A 20,766-nucleotide genomic window follows, 5' to 3' on the forward strand; every position below is an offset into this window, starting at 1 on the left:
AGGGACCTCAAAATTTCAAGCCAAACCTCCTACCTGACTTTGCGTATTAAAGTGTTTTCACCTCACAGAGATCCAAGGAGGCTGAGAGTTTGCTCAAGTTTTCCAAATAGTTAGTGGAAGACCGAGGAGGAGCAGACGTAAGGCTTCTACTGACGCCGTCATTTTCTTTTTCAAAATGCATTTTCATTATTAATAGTGAATGAAAGGACGAAATTCTTTAACTGCCCCACAATTCAGTAGATTTAACAAGACTTATCATTATTCGATTTTTATCTTTCAGCGAAATGACATCTCACGTTTGGGGACAATGGTCATGGAAAAGTGGTCTGCATGAGAACTTAAGTTTCTGTATCAGGGAGGGGTAGAGAGGGTTTATGACTGTCTACTCTGCACAGGGTTTCCCTACCTTGATTGCAGGTCTTCCCGGCAAATCCAGGGCGACATTTGCACTTGTTTGGCCCGACACATTCGCCATGCTTGCACTGCGGCTGGCACACAGCTGTGGAGAGAGGGCATCACGCATTATTCCTCGTTCAGCCGCACGTCAACCATGTAGAATCTAGGTCATGTACCAGTTTGATAATCAAAGAAAAAACGAAGAACTTGCAACAGAGTGAGCAGTAAGCACTGTCTAGACTACACAATCACACACATGTATTTTGTGTGTCTGTGTGTGTATTGCTTATGTGCGTATTGCTTGGGGCTGGAAATTTTGCTAAACTTGAGGATAGTACTCAAATAGCCAAAAAAAGAAGAAAAACTGGAAAACTATATACAAATACAACTGATTTTTGTCAATGGTTATCACTTTACAATAACCTGCACCCATGATTTCAAAATGATTTTCTCAAATATGCTTCAAAACATAGTTCTCAATCCAAAGATATTAGTTAAAAATGAACCCTTAGATAAATATCCAATTAAATAACAAACATTTCTTTGGAAAGGATATTTCCAAGTATACAATGGTTCAAAATGAATTAGAAACTAAAACTCAGTATTTTGGAAACTTCAACTTCAGTATACTTCTGTCATTTTGCCCTTCCTTCACCTTAAGTTACATCATAATCACTCATCAATCTATAATAGGCTTCCTATAGCTTATCACAGAAAAGAGAAAGTTCCATTTTACATTGCCGATCTTCTATCAGCTGAGTTTGTCATCGTTCAAGACCCTAAAACGCTGTAAACCATCAATCAAATCTTTTCATAGTCTTCAATTCCTGCCAAGATACTGATAAGAATTTATTCTGTGTATACAGTAATTCTCAGAGCTGGGGATATTTTGCTGTCTATGGGGCACTTAGCACAAATGAAGACATTTTCTATAGTCACACTGGGAACAGGGTACCACTAGCATCTAGCGAGTATATAGTGATGCTGCTAAACATCCTTCAATGCTCAGGTAACTCCCCATAACAAAAATTATCCAGCTCAAAATGTGATGGTGCCAGACTGAGAGATCTTGCTCTATACCAAATCTGTATATGGTACTACACCAGATATTAAAACAGATGCAAAATCATTGTATAGTGTGGTCACTGGTCTCAAAGAGCTTACACTCTAGACACAAAGACAAAGCAATCATGTTTTTATTCAAGGCAACATTAATGAGCAAAAATGGTGGCACACGTGGGATTTGTGAAGAAATCATCACATATCCACATAGAGTTGTACAGAAAGCCTTGAAGAAGAGGTCTTGAGGTGGATCTTGAAGCCAGGTAGACAGAGAGGACAGTGGACCATCCAAGGTGTACAGATTTATACAGCAAAATGGGTCTCATTGATTTAGAGGAGGCTTATCAAGCCAAAGAGATAGGCAAACACTAGGGGAAGAATAAGAGGTAGACAATCATAGGTGAGTGGTACCAGATCATGATGCTCCCTAAATTCCAGACTGAGGAATATGCACTTTGTCTATAAGAAGTGAACACTTCATCATTATCTTTAGGAGAATTACCTGATAAAAATAACCTGGGAATATTAGCATGGTGATGATACGCAGGATGGACTGGAGTCTGACATGCAGATAAAATGATCTATGTTTGTTGACAGGAAGAGGTGGGCTTCACTAACCCCTGAGGGACGAGCAAATAGGTCTTGAAGACCAAGGGGAGAGGGGTTCAACAGTGATCCCGTGTCTCCAGTACCTGACACCTGCTCCCTGCCATATCAGCCCACACTTTTCTCCATCCTGGCAGATGCTCCCATTTTTGGACAATTCTCAAACATCATCTCCTTCAAAGCACTAACACTCCTATGAAACTGTTGTGCATTTTATCTTTGGTTTTTCCTCATTTCCTCATTTGACTCACCAACCCTCCCCTTGCTGAGCACTCCACACACAGGTTTGTTTGCCAGTCTTACTTTTAGCCCTTTCCCGCCTGTGTGACTCACCCCAAGTGAACCCTGCACCATGACTAATCCTTACTGCTGCTCTATAGGTATTTAATGTAAAATCTTGCAGAAAGAAATGATGAGCAGAGAGTCAAGTATAAGTGGTAGAGAAATGCACTGGGGAAATTCATAAAAATCCGATTTTAGACATGCATGACATTTAACAGAAAGCAGTGAGAAGAAATGAACTATCTAGGAGGTCCTTCCAACATTATGCTTCAGTCAACTGTATACCCGGTAGATGGTTTATATGCAGTTTTAAAAAGTAGTCCCAGAAATAAGCCATCCTTTATGTAAGTTCCAGGCCCAATCAAGAAATGCAAGTTAAAACATTTTAATTTTAAAGGAAAGATGTTCCATAAATCTTAACAATTATATATTAATACAACCTGAATTGTTATCACAGACGTATCCCAAGTGCCATATTTGAAAAAAAAAATTAGCAAATCAACTAGACTGGAATAAAATAAATTTTTAAAAAAGAAGAAGAGGGAAAAAAAGTAAACACCTCAAAATAATTAGATGCAAGTCAAGGTAAAAACCTCCCCAAATAACTGGATTTTGAAAATATCTCTAAAACATGAAAAAGAAATTTAGAAAGTAGTACATGAAAAAGTTTGTCAAACAATTACATATGAGGCACCCAGGCTGGGCTGCCTTTTGCCCCACTGACCAGCCTGAAGTCCATCCATTTATGGTGCTTTCAGGTACTTTTCAGAAATAAAGGGTTTTATTGTCCCCCTTCCTTTTTCCTTGTTTGTTCGGAGTGAAGTGCCCTAATCTCGGGCACATCAAATGCCCTTGTTCCAAGAGGCCCAGACTCTTAATGTTTCCTACATGTTTAGGGAGCCAGTATTTTCAAACAGACTGCTATTTACACTTCTACCTAACAGACTATTCACTGAAGGAACCACCAACCTATATATTAGTCAACAGCTATTAAACAGACTAAGATACTCACAATGCTGATGTGTGTGTGTGTGTGTGTGTGTGTGTATATATATATATATCTCCTTACAAAAAGAACACCCTTATTGCACAAAAAGAATTTCTATTATCCTGCTAGCATTAGGTCTGCAATGGAATTCAATACACATGTACTAAATATTGAGTAGATGCAGTTATTCTACTAGGCAAGTGAGGGGGAAGAGGGACTCACATAGGATATGAAAACTAACTTTGAAATTTTACTATGTTGGCTGAAAGTTAACAAGAGCTGTGACAGATGAGACGAAAGAAGCGGGGAGGGGCAGAGGGTAACTGACTGTGGTCCTAGAAAGGCTTCCTGCTGGAAATGTGATCTGAGCAACGCCTGAGAGGCAAGCAGCAAAGGCAGTTGAGATGGGAGACAAAGCCTTTCAGAATCAAGCAAAGGATGAGGGAAGGACAATAAAGGGCATTCTCAGGGGCCACCAAGGCTCTGTGGAGCCACACAGTATAAAGCCATACAGTGCTTAGAACAGCAGATGGGAGCAAAAGATGGGTTGGTGTAAGTCATAAAAGGCACTGGTGGCAGAAACTGCTAGGTTGTTACTAATATTTGTTTTTCCCTTCTTTAAAATAGAGTGGCTTTTTTTTTCTGAGTAGGTGAAGGGTTTATTGTTTAGTTGATGTCATGTCTGACTCTTTCACGACCCCATGAACTGTAGCCCACCAGGCTCCTCTGTCTATGGGATTCTCCAGGCAAGAGTACTGGAGTGGGTTGCCATTTTCTTCTCCAGGGGATCTTCCTGACCCAGGCAGGGATCAAATCTGCGTCTCTTGCTCTCCAGCTCTGGCAAGCAGATTCTTTACCACTGAGCCACCAGGGAAGTCCTAAGTAATGAGTTGAAAGTGAAGTTGCTCAGTCGTGTCCAACTCTTTGCAACCCCATGGACTGTAGCCTACCAGGCTCCTCTGTCCATGTGATTTTCCAGGCAACAGTACTGGAGTGGGTTGCCATTTCCTTCTCCAGGGGATCTTCCTGACCCAGGGATAAAACCTGGGTTTCTCACATTGTAATGAGTAACCCATAACAAGTAATGAGTTAGCAATAGACAATTATATTCCCTGTCCTCCCTGACATATTTGGGTAGTCAAGTGACTAAATTCTGGTCAGCATAAAGTATTGGGTGCAGCTTTTGGAACTTGAAAGCTACTTAAAAAGATGACTGATTAGTATATATATCCTCTGTCTTTTTGCCTGGAATATAGAAGTCATGGCTGAACTACAATGGCTACTTTGTGATTATGGGATGAATCTTGAGAATGGGAAAGAGGCTGAACTAGAAGTCATATTAACCCTAAATGGCCATTCTAGCCTTTTAGGACACTGGTCTTGTGTCAGTGTTCCTTGCAGCCAAGTACAATTACAATACAGTATAATTACAAGTAATACCTGACTATCCTGGAGCACAAGGCTGTGGAATCTGGACTTACTCTGTGTTTACCATCAAGCCAGCAGATGCTGGATATACTAAGGACAGAACTGTTATGACTGAATCTTCGTAAAGAAACACAACTTGTCAAGTTATCTTAAACCTCCACTATCATTTACTTTAGAAGTATCTAAAGAACTTCACTGCTACATCTAAAAATTAGATGAGAAAACACAGATCCACCTTGACATTAGGGAAAAATGATTCCCAACTTCTATGTAAACAGACCCACCCTTTGACAACCCATTTCACTACAATGTGAGTTCTCAGTGGTCAGCACACACCAACCTTCACAACTTGCTGTGAATAGTAGGTCAAGAAAAAAAAAAAAAAAAAAAGCGGACTTTTTTTTTTTTTTTTAGCAGTCTATTTCAGAATGAGCTTCTCAAAACAACAAAAATAGATGAGACCCTGACTGGTAGGAAACAATGTGTCTGCTGTCGCTAAAGGTTAAGCAGAAGTCAGCACTGTTTAGCTGAGCTTCCTGTGGATCAGGGACAAGAAGTCTGGGCCACATGTGGTCCATGGAGGACCACTGGCATCCACATATGATTTAGCAGCTCAAGAAACCAAATTCAGGTGAGGATCACAGGTAGTCAGTGAAGGACAGATTCTTTTCCCCACAAAATCAGATGTTGGAATTAAGGTCAAATGGGCATATCACACTCAAAATTTACTCTGTAACATTCCTACAACACAATCTCCAAAGTGCCCTTAAAATAACCCCTAAACCATTACTTGAACTAAAGAAACAAGTCTCAACTGGCAAAGCAAACAGAGTTCTTTAATGGCACATGTTCCTGTTTGACTACAATCTAAGATTTTCCTCTTAAAAATTCATCCTAACTGATGTAACTGGGGTTCTGAGAGTTGGACAATGTTTTCTGACACTAAGTTAGACAATGTTATCAAATAAGATAGGGGAAATTAAACTGCCACATCAGTTCTATATAATATCTTATGTAATCTAATCACAGTTGGGAGTCAAGTGCCAACATTTGTTAAAAAAAAAAAAAAAATGAAGACCCTGAGTTGCCCAAGCAGATGTTGGCTCTGGAGAGGGGCAAGGGAAAAGCCAACTCAACCTCAGGTGTTGTAACTTGAGAAGTACTTTCTTAACGTGAATAAGATTGTCTTCTGAACCTTAAAAATCACTTGTAATCTTCCTATTCTATATCATGTTGTAACTTGGGAAGTATTTTCTTAATGTAGATAAGATTGTCTTTCAAATCCTAAGAATCACTTGTAATTTTTGCAGTCTCCATTATGTTGCTATTCAGACATGGCACCATTAAAGGCAGAACAAAGAAACTGCTCTCCAGGGTGAGTGATTTGGAAACAACAATGACATAAAGTATTTGAGAGCAGGGCAGAAGGATGATGGATACAAAACTGGGACATTTCCTAGAGTGCTCATGACACCTAACAAGCTTCACAGAACTCAGATATGGATACACTCATTTTAAGGAAAGAGGAACACAAAATGAGGAGTATCTTTTTCAAAGAGCAACTGGCCTTGGGAGAGAGAGAGTTGCTGAAAGAGGCATTAAGCAAGCCATTGCTGTATTAAGGGGAGCTGGAAGGAATGGAACTTTTGAACTGTGGTGCTGGAGAAGAGTCTTGAGAGTCCCTAGGACTGCAAGGAGATCCAACCAGTCCATTCTGAAAGAGATCAGCCCTGGGATTTCTTTGGAAGGAATGATGCTAAAGCTGAAACTCCAGTACTTTGGCCACCTCATGCGAAGAGTTGACTCATTGGAAAAGACTCTGATGCTGGGAGGGATTGGGGGCAGGAGGAGAAGGGGACGACAGAGGATGAGATGGCTGGATGGCATCACCGACTCGATGGACGTGAGTCTGAGTGAACTCCGGGAGTTGGTGATGGACAGGGAGGCCTGGCGTGCTGCGATTCATGGGGTCGCAAAGAGTCGGACACGACTGAGCGACTGATCTGATGTGATCAGTCACTTGCTAGCTGCGTGTGTGGAAGGAATGGAGGCAGGATGGTAGAGGGCTCCACCGAAAAGGGCCTTGAGCCTCCTTTGCCTTAGGCACCACAAACCCACAGAGAAGAATCCTACAGATCCCAAGATCTCCAGAGGAAAACAACTCTCCAGCCTCCTAATATCCTGTATTCTAGTGCTGTATATCCTATTTTCAAATCTAAATCCCTTCTGTCGTAAAAACTGGAGGAAAAGTGCCTCTGATTGTTATCATTATAAAAAAACTATCTGTTAAACGATCTCATGAATACAGAACGCAAAACCACTTTATATGACTGATTAAATTTACCCTCAGAATATCCATATAAGGCAAGAGGGAGAGACATTATCCTTATTTTACCAGCAGACAAACAAAAGCACAGAAAGTTAAGTGATTTGCCCGATTTCAGAAAAAATTTCTTATAATCTTCTAATTCTTTTGGTATTCAGAAAAACTCCAGAAACCTAGCTTTTTGAGTGGATTTGGAAGAGAGGAGAGTGAGGTTATAGTGAAAACACTAACCAGGAAAGGATGAGAGGGATAGAGACTATCAAAGGTAATTAAAGGCATAAAAGTATTTAGGAAGGCATAAAACTTCGAGGAAGAAGTCACAGTTAAGAATACAACCTATAATTTGAGAAAATTTAAGTTAACACTGCCAGAATATTTCAACATAAAATGATCTTTTTACTTCACTTCTTGTTAGGTACAGAAGCTAGATTCTGAATCATTAATGAAGTATATAGAATTGTTATCTCTTCTGATGTATTATTACATCTATGATTTTTTTGCTCTCACATTTTAATAAATGTTATTTTCATTAAGAACTTAAACTAATCATAAACTACAGTCAAATATTAAGTCAATCAGTTGGTAATTTAGAGTATGAAATTAAAATAAATAAGGATTTCTGTTCTATATAATGTTATTTTCCAAGAGATGTCTGGTTAATTTATTTTATTTTTATCTTTTTGGAAACATCCAATTGAAATTTCTCAAGTGTCTATTTAATCTCTATTTAACCTTTAATTCCTGAAGTAGACCAAAGAAAATAAGTGCCTGCATCTTTGAATTGTAAAACAACTTTTATTTACTATAATTAAGCACTATCCATTTTCATTTAAGGAATCTTCTTCTGAAAGTATTGTCATTTTTGGTTAACTTGAAATTTTAACTTTTTTCTGTTTTCATTGTAGCAGAACACTGAAACTTAGATTAATGCTAAATGAGACTTTAAGAACATTTCATAAAGTGTTATTACTTATCTGGAAGTGTGAAGTAGATTTGGGGGAGGTTTTCTTTAAGGAGGGTTAACTGGAGCTACTCCACGTTCAAGGTCAGGAGGGGTAGGCTCGTCCAAGGTAAGGAGCAGCAGCTGCGCTTTGCTGGAGCAGCCGTGAAGAGAACCCCACGTCCAAGGTAAGAGAAACCCAAGTGAGACAGTAGGTGTTGCGAGAGGGCATCAGAGGCAGACACACTGAAACCATAATCACAGAAAACTAGTCAATCTAACCACACTAGGACCACAGCCTTGTCTAACTCAATGAAACTAAGCCATGCCCGTGGGGCAACCCAAGACAGGCGGGTCATGGTGGAGAGGTCTGACAGAATGTGGTCCACTGGAGAAAGGATTGGAAAACCACTTTTGTATTCTTGCCTTGAGAACCCCATGAACAGTATGAAAAGGCAAAATGATAGGCTACTGAAAGAGGAACTCCCCAGGTCGGTAGGTGCCCAATATGCTACTGGAGATCAGTGGAGAAATAACTCCAGAAAGAACGAAGGGATGGAGCCAAAGCAAAATCAATACCCAGCTGTGGATGTGACTGGTGATAGAAGCAAGGTCCGATGCTGTAAAGAGCAATATTGCATAGGAACCTGGAATGTCAGGTCCATGAATCAAGGCAAATTGGAAGTGGTCAAACAAGAGATGGCAAGAGTGAATGTCGACATTCTAGGAATCAGCGAACTGAAATGGACTGGAATGGGTGAATTTAACTCAGATGACCATTATATCTACTACTGCGGGCAGGAATCCCTCAGAAGAAATGGAGTGGCCATCATGGTCAACAAGAGAGTCCGAAATGCAGTACTTGGATGCAATCTCAAAAACAACAGAATGATCTCTGTTCATTTCCAAGGCAAACAATTCAATATCATGGTGATCCAAGCCTATGCCCCAACCAGTAAGGCTGAAGAAGCTGAAGTTGAATGGTTCTATGAAGACCTACAAGACCTTTCAGAACTAACACCCAAAAAAGATGTCCTTTTCATTATAGGGGACTGGAATGCAAAAGTAGGAAGTCAAGAAACACCTGGAGTAACAGGCAAATTTGGCCTTGGAATATAGAATGAAACAGGGCAAAGGCTGATAGAGTCTTGCCAAGAGAACGCACTGGTCATAGCAAACATCCTCTTGCAACAACACAAGAGAAGACTCTACACATGGACCATCACAGATGGTCAACACTGAAACCAGATTGATTATATTCCTTGCAGCCAAAGATGGAGAAGCTCTATACAGTCAGCAAAAACAAGACCGGGAGCTGACTGTGGCTCAGATCATGAACCCCTTATTGACAAATTCAAACTTAAATTGAAGAAAATAGGGAAAACCACTAGACTATTCAGGTATACTGCTACTGCTAAGTCACTTCAGTCGTGTCCAACTCTGTGCAATCCCATAGACGGCAGCCCACCAGGCTCCCCCGTCCCTGGGATTCTCCAGGCAAGAACAGTGGAGTGGGTTGCCATTTCCTTCTCCAATGCATGAAAGTGAACAATGTAAGTGAAGTCACTCAGTCGTGTCCGACTCTTAGCGACCCCATGGACTGCAGCATACCAGGCTCCTCCATCCATGGGATTTTCCAGGCAAGAGTACTGGAGTGGGGTGCCATTGCCTTCTATGACCTGAATCAAATCCCTTATGATTATACAGTGGAACTGAGAAATAGATTTAAAGGACTAGATCTGATAGAGTGCCTGATGAACTATAGACGGAGGTTCGTAACACTGTACAGGAGACAGGCATCAAGACCATCCCCATGGAAAAGAAATTCAAAAAAGCAAAATGACTGTCTGAGGAGGCCTTACAAATAGCTGTGCAGAGAAGAGAAGAGAAAAGCAAAGGAGAAAAGGAAAGATATTCCCATTTGAATGCAGAGTTCCAAAGAATAACAAGGAGAGATAAGAAAGCCTTCCTCAGCGATCAATGCAAAGAAATAGAGGAAAACAATAGAATGGGAAAGACTAGAGATCTCATCAAGAAAATTAGAGATACCAAGGGAACCTTTCATGCAAAGATGGGCTCGATAAAGGACAGAAATGGTATGGACCTAACAGAAGCAGAAGATATTAAGAAGAGATGGCAAGAATACACAGAAGAACTGTACAAAAAAGATCTTCAAGACCCAGATGATCACAATGGCGTGATCACTGACCTAGAGCCAGACATCCTGGAATGTGAAGTCAGGTGGGCCTTAGAAAGCATCACTATGAACAAAGCTAGTGGAGGTGAAGGAATTCCAGTTGAGCTATTTCAAATCCTGAAAGATGATGCTGTGAAAATGCTGCCCTCAATATGCCAGCAAATTTGGAAAACTCAGCAGTGGCCACAGGACTGGAAAACGTCAGTTTTCATTCCAATCCCAAAGAAAGGCAATGCCAAAGAATGCTCAAACTACCACACAATTACACTCTTCTCACACGCTAGTAAAGTAATACTCAACATTCTCCAAGCCAGACTTCAGCAATACGTGAACCATGAACTTCCAGATGTTCAAGCTGGTTTTAGAAAAGGCAGAGGAACCAGAGATCAAATTGCCAACATCCGCTGGATCATCGAAAAAGCAAGAGAGTTCCAGAAAAACGTATTTCTGCTTTATTGACTATACCAAAGCCTTTGACTGTGTGGATCACAATAAACCATGGAAAATTCTTCAAGAGATGGGAATACCAGACCACCTGACCTGCCTCTTGAGAAACCTGAATGCAGGTCAGGAAGCAACAGTTAGAACTGGACATGGAACAACAGACTGGTTCCAAATAGGAAAAGAAGTACATCAAGGCTGTATATTGTCACCCTGTTTATTTAACTTATATGCAGAGTACATCATGAGAAACGCTGGGCTGGAAGAAGCACAAGCTAGAATCAAGATTGCCGGGAGAAGTATCAATAACCTCAGATATGCAGATGACACCATCCTTATGGCAGAAAGTGAAGAGGAACTCAAAAGCCTCTTGATGAAAGTGAAAGAGGGGACTGAAAAAGTTGGCTTACAGCTCAACACTCAGAAAACTAAGATCATGGCATCTGGTCCCATCACTTCATGGGAAATAGATGGGGAAACGGTGGAAACAGTGTCAGACTTTATTTTACTGGGCTCCAAGATTGCTGCAGATGGTGATTGCAGCCATGAAATTAAAAGACGCTTACTCCTTGGAAGGAAAGTTATGACCAACTTAGATAGCATATTCAAAAGCGGAGACATTGTTTTGCCAACAAAGGTCCATCTAGTCAAGGCTATGGTTTTTCCAGTGGTCATGTATGGATGTGAGAGTTGGACTATGAAGAAAGCTGAGCACTGAAGAATCGATGCCTTTGAACTGTGGTGTTGGAGAAGACTCTTGCAAGTCCCTTGGACTGCAAGGAGATCCAACCAGTCCATCCTAAAGCAGACCAGTCCTGGGTGTTCATTGGAAGGACTGATGCTGAGGCTGAAACTCCAGTACTTTGGCCACCTATGTGAAGAGTTGACTCATGGGAAAAAAACTCTGATGCTGGGAGGGATTGGGGGCAGGAGGAGAAGGGGACGACAGAGGATGAGATGGCTGGATGGCATCGCTGACTCGATGGATGTGAGTCTGAGTGAACTCCGGGAGTTGGTGATGGACAGGGAGGCCTGGTTTACTGCAATTCATGGGGTCGCAAAGAGTCGGACACGACTGAGCGACTGAACTGAACTGAACAGTAGCAATGAGCACACATAACACCCATATCTTAGTTTCCAAATACCATTCCACAATAAAACCAGGGCTGAAGCAGAGAGGCTGGAATATTTTGCTGTGACAAAAAGCAAAGGCATATTCAAAAAATTATAGAAACAAGTGAAAATGACACAGGAGCTACTTGGAAGTGTTCCCACTAGCCATATTTGGCATAATTTGAGCACCAAGAAGAATAAGGATAGTAATTGATAATAACTGAATAGTAAAGGCTCTGGTTTTTCCAGTGGTCATGTATGGATGTGAGAGTTGGACTGTGAAGAAGGTTGAGCGCCGAAGAATTGATGCTTTGGAACTGTGGTGTTGGAGAAGAGTCTTGAGAGTCCCTTGGACTGCAAGGAGATCCAGCCAGTCCATTCTGAAGGAGATCAGCCCTGGGATTTCTTTGGAAGGAATGATGCTAAAGCTGGAACTCCAGTACTCTGGCCACCTCATGAGAAGAGTTGACTCATTGGAAAAGACTCTGATGCTGGGAGGGATTGGGGGCAGGAGGAGAAGGGGACGACAGAGGATGAGATGGCTGGATGGCATCACCGACTCAATGGACGTGAGTCTGAGTGAACTCCCGGAGTTGGTGGTGGACAGGGAGGCCTGGCGTGCTGTGATTCATGGAGTCGCAAAGTGTCGGACACGACTGAGTGACTGAACTGAACTGAACTGAATAATGAAAGAATCCATGGTCCAGAGTGATTCTAAAAAAGGAGCATAGAGCTCGTCTTTACAGAATGCCAGGAAACATGCAGAAGGAATGACAGAATCTGAAAAGATAATTTTACAACCACGACTGAAATAATTTGAGTAAAAATTATCCATAGATGTTAAAACTTTCACTGGGTGTAAGTTTGTTAGGGAACAGAATATTCAGAGAGTATCAATGTATCACCCCGTGGGGTACTTACTCATTACAAAGAGAAGGTGCCTTTCAGTGGAGAAATCTGGTAGACTCCTTAATCAAGTGATCAAACTTGGCACCACCAATTACAGAATAAACTAACATTATGTGCAATGGTAATGTCATAATACATGATCACCTATGTAATATTTTTGCCAAAAAGGCTTAACCAGCATCTAATAATGAGGAAACTTCAAATTCAGGTCTACAAAAAAAGTAGGTCTAGAACTGTTCTAAGGAATGTCACCTAAATGAAACATCTATGATTGGCTCTGGATCCAAAAAATCCATAAAAATCATTTGGAGATAATTTGGGAAATCTAATCATGGACTGCTTGCTACATAATATTACTGTACCTATGTTAAATTTAAGTGTGACATGGCATGCATGCTAAAGTATGTAAGTACAAAGAGCCATTATATCTAGGTTACTTTCAAATGGCTCACTAATTGTGTGTATGTGTGCAGATAGGGGTGGGGAGAGAGAAAGAAAGGGGGAAAGAGTGTATGTAGCATACCTGCAAATGTGTAATATGTTAACAATTGTACATGAAAAGTACATGGCTATTTACTGTTGCTATACTTTCAACTCCTGTGTGGATTTGAAATTTTTCAAGTACAAAAATGGGACAAAATTTATAAACACATGTAGGATAATATGCATACCTTGACAAATATTACTGAATTACTCTGACAAATATTTCTTAACTTGTGGGCTTCAGTGTACTTAGTGCGCTGTAGAGAAGGGGTAAGGGCACACGTGCTGGAGTTAGAGCCCTGGGTCCCAGCTTTACCTATGCAGAGTATCCAGCTCTCTCTGCTCTGAAATGAAGACTATAGGTTGAACCAGAGGAAAATGTCAGCACCGCCATTTTTTACTTAAAAAGTAGTAAGCCAACAGGGTGCATATAGAGTTTACCCATAGGTTTATGGGGATGATTGAATGAGAAAATCCAAATAAAGTACTTAGAACAGTACCCACCTCGTAGTAAGAGCTCAAAAAAAAAATATCTATAAACAGAATTATAAGAACAACAAAGACGAATTGCTACAGTGTCTAAGAAACTGTATTAAGGACTAGGGATAATAAAATCAGTAAGAGATCAAGTCCTCACCCTCAACTAGGGAAGTCTAGTAAGGAGAGAGAGAAGTAAGCAAAGATATCTTAATAACAGATATATGTAGAGGATACAGGAGAGGAAGCGGTCAATTACATAGGTTTAAGGGAGTCAGAAAAGGTTTTGGAAAGGAAATAGTGCTAACAGATTTCTTTCAAAAAAAGAAACTTATAAAACACCGATAGCATAATGTAAGAATTCATTGAGATTATGATGAAACACAGACTTCCAGGTGGCGCAGTGGTAAAGAATACACCTCCCAATGCAGGAGATATAAGAGATTCAGGTTCAATCCCTGGATTGGGAAGATCCCCTGGAGTAGGAAATGGCAACCCACTCCAGTATTCTTGCCTGGAAAATTCCATGGACACAGGAGTGTGGTCGGGCTACAGTCTGTGGAATTGCAAGGAGTCGGACATGACTGAGCACACAAGCAAGCAAGCAATGATGACAGATATATTAGGTGAAAATTATATTTGTTTTAGCTAAGGAGATGATGCTCTAATTTTGAATAGGGGTACTGAGCAATCATCAAAAAAAGGCCAGAAAGTGTTAAAGTAACCATCACCACTTCCTTTAGTGACCAAAATCCTTACGTTTAAAGAGTCACTGACAGACAGTGAGTTCAGCCATTTATTAACCATTTTTAAAATGCAACCAACTTTGTGACTATATACAGAAATGCAGGATGTGAGGAATTTTGTCAGTGCGGCTCACTTTTTTTTTTAAAGGAAAGCATTACTTCACTAATTGTTCCAAATTTATCTGATGGAGGACCTTACACAGAAACTTGGAAACAAACGTCCATCAAAAAGGGATTGCTTAAATAAGTGGTGGCACAAGGGCCTTGCTGCCTCCAAGATTGTGGACTTCAATTCAGGTATCATCTGCTATTAGAGGGACCTCACTAAAAACAGGCTTCACCATGATTTCACCATGCCGTTCTCCCCAAACACTCACTGACTCCCCTTCATGTTTACTTGGAGCTCATCATGCTGGTTCTAACTTTTTGTACGGCATTCAACACCACATTTCACAATCTGACTCCTGCCTATCCCACCAGTCTCCTGCCTATCCCACCAGTCTCCTCTCCGGTCATATCCACAAACAGACCAACTAATGGTAGTTCCCAAGAAATCACATACTCCGATACTCCCACGCTTTTACACAGACTGCTGTTCTTCCCTTTGTTTGCTGGACTAACATCTAGACAGCTTCAATACTCAGCTTAAATAATATTTGCTTTAGCCCTTCATTCTGATTTTGGGGCCCTCCTCAGTACCTTCATAAACCTCTGTGCATAACTCTGCCATAAATTATATATATGTGTGTGTGTGTGTGTGTGATTCACACACACACCATCCTATATTACCACAAGTATTATTCTTACCTAGCTCCTTCTCTAGACTTTGAGCTCTTTAAATACACAGTATCTGCTCTGAAATTTCACACAGTCTCCTAACAAAGACAGGCATGACAGGTGTACAAGGTGTTAAAAGAATATAGAAGAAAGAATTTCTCAGCAGGCAGGCAGGAGTAGGGAAAATGTCAGGAAAGGCTTGCAAGAGGAAATGTGAACTGAATCTTAAAAGATGAGTAGGAATTCACCATGTGGAAGGCTGAAGGGCCTTTTATTCAGAACAACCAGCATAAGCAAAGCCAGAGGCGCGAGAAGCAGCAGAGGGTCTGGCAGCACAAGGGTAGCCCACTGTGATTGTGTCCACAAGGCAAAAAAGAGTCCTTCTAAGATAAGGCAATCACCAGCTTAAAGACTCTCATACTCAAAGAATCAGTATTCCATCCATAATGGCGAACAATCAGTCAATTGTAAGAAGTAGATGTCACAATCAGACGATGCTTTATGTGTTTTCAAGCGTGTGCATTGATTTAAGAACCTTTCTCAAGTGTTAAGATCTTTTATACAATATGTGGTAAGGTCATAAGAAAGGCAGACAAATTAAATATAGTTATTTCCCCAGTAAACTGTCTTTCCTAAAACTACAATCTGCTTAGTAAGATTACATCATGTTCACATTTTTTATTTCTTTTATATAGAAGTGCCTGGTCCTTATACCTTCAAAGTACTGACTGAGCTAAAGAGGTACAAGATACAGTCCCCAGATTCATGGAACTAACAGTCTAGGAGAACAAATGATATAGATCCACAAATAATCCCAACGTAGAGCAGGATGAGACAGGTGCCACGCCAGCGTTAGAACTCAATGTAGAGAAAGAGAAGACTTCCTGTCACTAAAGTCAGGAATGCAGAGTGAATGCAGCATCTGAGCCACGACCTGAGGCAGGGCTGAGTCACCGTACGTTCTAATAAGAAAGAACATAAAGTTCTAACATGCGTGTGGGCTTCCCCAATGGATCAGCTGGTGAAGAATCTATCTGCAATACAGAAGCCACAGGAGATTGTGGGTTCGATCCCCGGGTCAGGAAAATCGCCTGCAGTAGGAAATGGCAGCCCACTCTAGCCTGGAAAGTCCAATGGACTGAAGAGCCTGGCAGGCTACAGTCCAAAGGGTCACAAAGAGTCAGACACGACTGAGAGACTAAACACGTACGCACACACACACACACGCATGCACACACACACAAGTGTAGCTATTCATTCCTAACAACAATTCACTTTGAGTATCTGCTTAGAATTAAAAGTGATAGTGATGGGATACAGAAAAAGTTAACCAAAAGGGGAAGAAAGAATGTTTTAAGAGAGTGGTTCTCTTTTTCAGCCCTTGATATAAACAAATGTTGAATTACTCATTTCTTTTGGCTAAAGGCCAAAATGGTAAATTGGAAAGAAACTTTGTCAAGAACCGAAAACTGTCAAGAGAACATTTCAGCCCCCATGCAATACAGTATTTTCCCTCTCCCACATTCCTCGGATACGTTTAATGTTATTCTTCTATGGAGTAAATTGTGAGGATTATTAATGTTGACTGAAGGTGATGGTGGGGAAAGAAGGTGCGAGCAGGACAGAGGTGAAGATCATTCAACCCCAGCCGGTGCCCCACTCGGACCCGCCCTGGAGCTCTAGGCCTGGAATCCACCCATGTATCACATCTCTCCACTTCTGAGTCTCACAAGAACTTCATCGATGTCACATCCAACACTGAGGTCATCCCCTGAACTTTCTCCACCAAATCACACACCAGAAACCCGGGCATCGTCCTTGATTCCATCTTCCTCACACCATCTGCTATCATTTCACCGAATGTGAAAAAACAATTACTAAACCAAGTGCTTCACATTTTTTCATTTGATCTTCATAAAAAAAAAAAAACCCTATAAGGTTGAGTTCTTGTCTATATTTTACCAAAAAAGAAGCTATTTCCCAGAAAGGTCAGGTAAGTTTCTCAAAAACACAGGTCTGGTAACAGCCGGGTCTGACCAGGAAGCTTGAACTCTCTGCCCCTGTTCTAATACTCATCCCTCCATCCTTTCTTTTTATTATCCGTCAATCCCTATTTTTCTCTGCTCCCACAAGTGTCGCTTAAGATAAAACTCGATGTCTCGCCAGGTTTACTGTAACAGCCTCTAGCCCTGAGCCTCAAAAGGCTCTCTCTTAATTGCCAACCAGCAAAATGTTCAGCAAGTGGCCCCAGAACCCAAGGGCCTACAGATCCTGGCGTCTGTCCTGAAGCAGTGAGTCCTATGGGAGTGCATGCTTCGTCCAACAGAGCAGCACTAGGCAACTCCAGCCCACCAATTCCTTGTAGCAAGAGGAGCGACTGATTTATTAACAAAGCCTGATCACTTTCCCTTGGAAACACTGGCACCTATTTTAAAAAATGTTCAAGCTCTCTGTGAGCAAAACTAAATTCACCTGTATGCTAGATCTGACCCACTGCATGCGTGTATGCTCAGCCGTGTCCGACTCTTTGCAACTCCATGGACTGTAGCCCATCAGGCTCCTTCTCTCCATGGAATTTTTCAGGCAAGAATACTGACACATTAGAATGAGCTTATAACTTCTGAAATATAAATCTGATTGGGTAATTCCCCTGCTTAAAATCTACACAATGCTGCTCTACAGCCCTGGGATAAACACGACTCTAAGATGCCATCAAAGGCCTTCTGCAAGTCAGCTCATTTCTCCCTCTCCCACAGCATCTGTCATCACAAACCCTTCAAACACACACCCCAATGCCCAGATGAAGGTTCTTACATTGCCTGGAATGTGCCCCTAACTCTGGCTTCTGAGGCTTCAGTGTATATTTTTATCTGGCCCGGTATCCCTCACTTGACTTAATCCCGAGGATACAGTTGGGCCACCAGTCCATCACTCTTGGCTGGGATGCTGCCCACTGCAATGGGCTTTCACAGTGCCTATCTCAAAGCACACCTGCATCAAAACACACTTCTCATCCAATATTGTCTTCATCTGCGGGCCTTCCACACAGACAGCGAATGACATCAACGCCTGTAGCTTCATCTTACTGATGTCTGCGGTGGTTGGCCCAGGATGAGACAGGGGATAGCCCTCAGTATGTAGCTACTGAATGCATGAATCACCTGAAGCCCACTGAGTCTGTGAAATCTTCCTTGATCCACTCCGGCAGAAGTAGTTCTTCCTCTAAACAGCCTCAGCTCTTTAATCCCTAACTATTGCCTACTTTAGAATCCAGGAAGGAATAAGAGACAACCATCTTATCGATGGGCTTCCCTGGTGGCTCAAATGGTAAAGTGTCTGCCTGCAATGCGGGAGACCCAGGTTCGATTCCTGGGTCAGGAAGATCCCCTGGAGAAGGAAATGGCAATCCACTCCAGCACTCTTGCCTGGAAAATCCCATGGACAGAGGAGCCTGATAGGTTATAGTCCATGGTGTTGCAAAGAGTCAGACAGGACTGAGCAACTTCACTTCACTTATCAAATCAGCTCCTCCTAAGCAACAGTCCATGTTTTACTAAACTTGGATTAAACTTTTACTAAAGGTCTCTCTCCCGGCCCTTAACTTAGCTCCTTACCTTTAGTAAGCTCTCAAATGTGTGTCAAATAAATCTCTAAGTAACTCTACATGTAATTCTACAATTCAATTCTTCCAGTTCCTTTTTCCTGGGCTAGGTAACCAAAACCATACCTCATTCTGACATCTGCAAATGGATGTTATTAAAGAAGTGGAAAAGGAATGGTTCAGAAGCACAGGCAGTTATCCAATGACAATTTTTACTTTAGACATGAATAATTTGAGAAATTTTCTACTACTTCCAATGGATTATTTCCAAATGATGGGCATGGTAAACAAAATGTAATTTAAAACATGCTATATACCAAGGATGCTATCATGGACCCTGGTAAAATACCATTTCAAAGTTCAAACACTTATCAAGAACTGTTCTTCATGAGGAGGAGGCTTTTTCCTTATGGCCAGCAACAATCCTGCCAGTAGGTTTAAAGATTAGGAAACCGTGGCTCAGAAAACTTAAATAAAATATCTAGTATGTCATGGGAGAAGGCAATGGCACCCCACTCCAGTACTCTTGCCTGGAAAATCCCATGGACGGAGGAGCCTGGTAGGCTGCAGTCCATGGGGTTGCTAAGAGTCAGACACGACTGAGCGACTTCACTTTCACTTTTTACTTTCATGCATTGGAGAAGGAAATGGCAACCCACTCCAGTGTCCTTGCCTGGAGAATCCCATGGACGGAGAAGCCTGGTAGGCTGCAGTCCATGGGGTCGCACAGAGTCGGACACGACTGAAGCGACTTAGCAGCAGCAGTATGTCATAGTTGGTGAGTCACAGGAAAGAGTCCTGAACCCACATGTGTTGGGGACAAAACCCAAATTATATTCTTTGGCACTGACTCCTTAACTTCAGCCATAGCTCTGATAGTTAATCCTATAGCTGACAGTAAATAAAAGATACACATGCTTTGATTTTTTAAGTCTCTCTGAACAGAAAAATGGAGAAGGCGATGGCACCCCACTCCAGTACTCTTGCCTGGAAAATCCCATGGACGGAGGAGCCTGGTAGGCTGCAGTCCATGGGGTCGCTAAGAGTCGGACACGACTGAGCGACTTCACTTTCACTTTTCACTTTCATGCATTGGAGAAGGAAATGGCAACCCACTCCAGTGTTCTTGCCTGGAGAATCCCAGGGACGGGGGAGCCTGGTGGGCTGCCGTCCATGGGGTTGCAGAGTCGGACACGACTAAAGCGACTTAGCAGAACAGAAAAAAGTCTTAACATTCATTTCTAGAACTATCAAGTTTGTTCCCAAATGGTTTTATTAAAATCTCCCCTTAAAGACACTTTCTCTGACATGTAAAAATATAAAGTACATTGTCTTTTTGGTACCAAATCCATAAAACAGAATTATACATATTTCACCAAAAATTTCCAGTTAAGTATCATAAGGATGATTTGTCAGGTGACATTGTTCACTTTCAAGAATATTTAAAACAAGAAACTCCTTATGCACCAAAATCATAGCATGAGCACTCCTAGGTGCTAGTACAACATCTTACATATGCTACACAATAAAAATATTTCTTACCTGATTTTTCCATGGAGAATTAATGAATATGAGACACAACTCCCTCAGGTTAATGATAGGATGGTGTTAGTAATTTCATTTGGTGGATTTTTTTTTTTTTGCTTCTTTAAGTATTAAAAATATAAACTGTCCTTTAGGTTAGAATGGAGGTCAATTTATTAGATTTGTAAAACAGAAGAAAGCAATTATAAACTGAAATGGAAAAGTTTAATGTAAGAACTGAAAACAAAATTATGAACAGAATAAACACATCTCTAAGGAATACAGCTTCCCCCCAAAAGCAACTCAAGAACAGAACTAGTGTTAAGTTTTATTAATAACTTTATAAAGTTATTATTTAGAAGTATGCCTTTCAAGACATAGATTAGCCGAAATTATTTCAAAAAAAATGTTCATCTAACCTTTGAGCTGGCACCTTATCCTGGCTATTCTCTGCCTTAAGACGTAGAAAG

The 20,766-nt window shown here is 41.2% G+C and overlaps 1 protein-coding gene across 6 annotated transcripts in view; it reads right to left on the reverse strand.

Annotated features, from left to right (window-relative positions):
• NPNT (nephronectin) overlaps positions 1-20,766 on the reverse strand; it is an 80,757-nt gene that overhangs the window by 39,731 nt on the left and 20,260 nt on the right. For 4 of the 6 annotated variants that reach the window (XM_006077183.4, XM_006077187.4, XM_006077182.4 and 1 more), the window contains exons 3-4: positions 20,716-20,766; positions 407-499 (exon numbers count right to left, since the gene is read on the reverse strand). In XM_006077183.4, the coding sequence (XP_006077245.2) occupies positions 407-499; positions 20,716-20,766 (144 nt within the window). The remainder of the gene's footprint in view (positions 1-406; positions 500-20,715) is intronic. The other 2 variants (XM_006077184.4, XM_025290336.3) reach the window with 1 other exon arrangement.

Source organism: Bubalus bubalis, chromosome 7, assembly GCF_019923935.1.
Source record: "Bubalus bubalis isolate 160015118507 breed Murrah chromosome 7, NDDB_SH_1, whole genome shotgun sequence".
Classification (NCBI taxonomy): domain Eukaryota; kingdom Metazoa; phylum Chordata; class Mammalia; order Artiodactyla; family Bovidae; genus Bubalus; species Bubalus bubalis.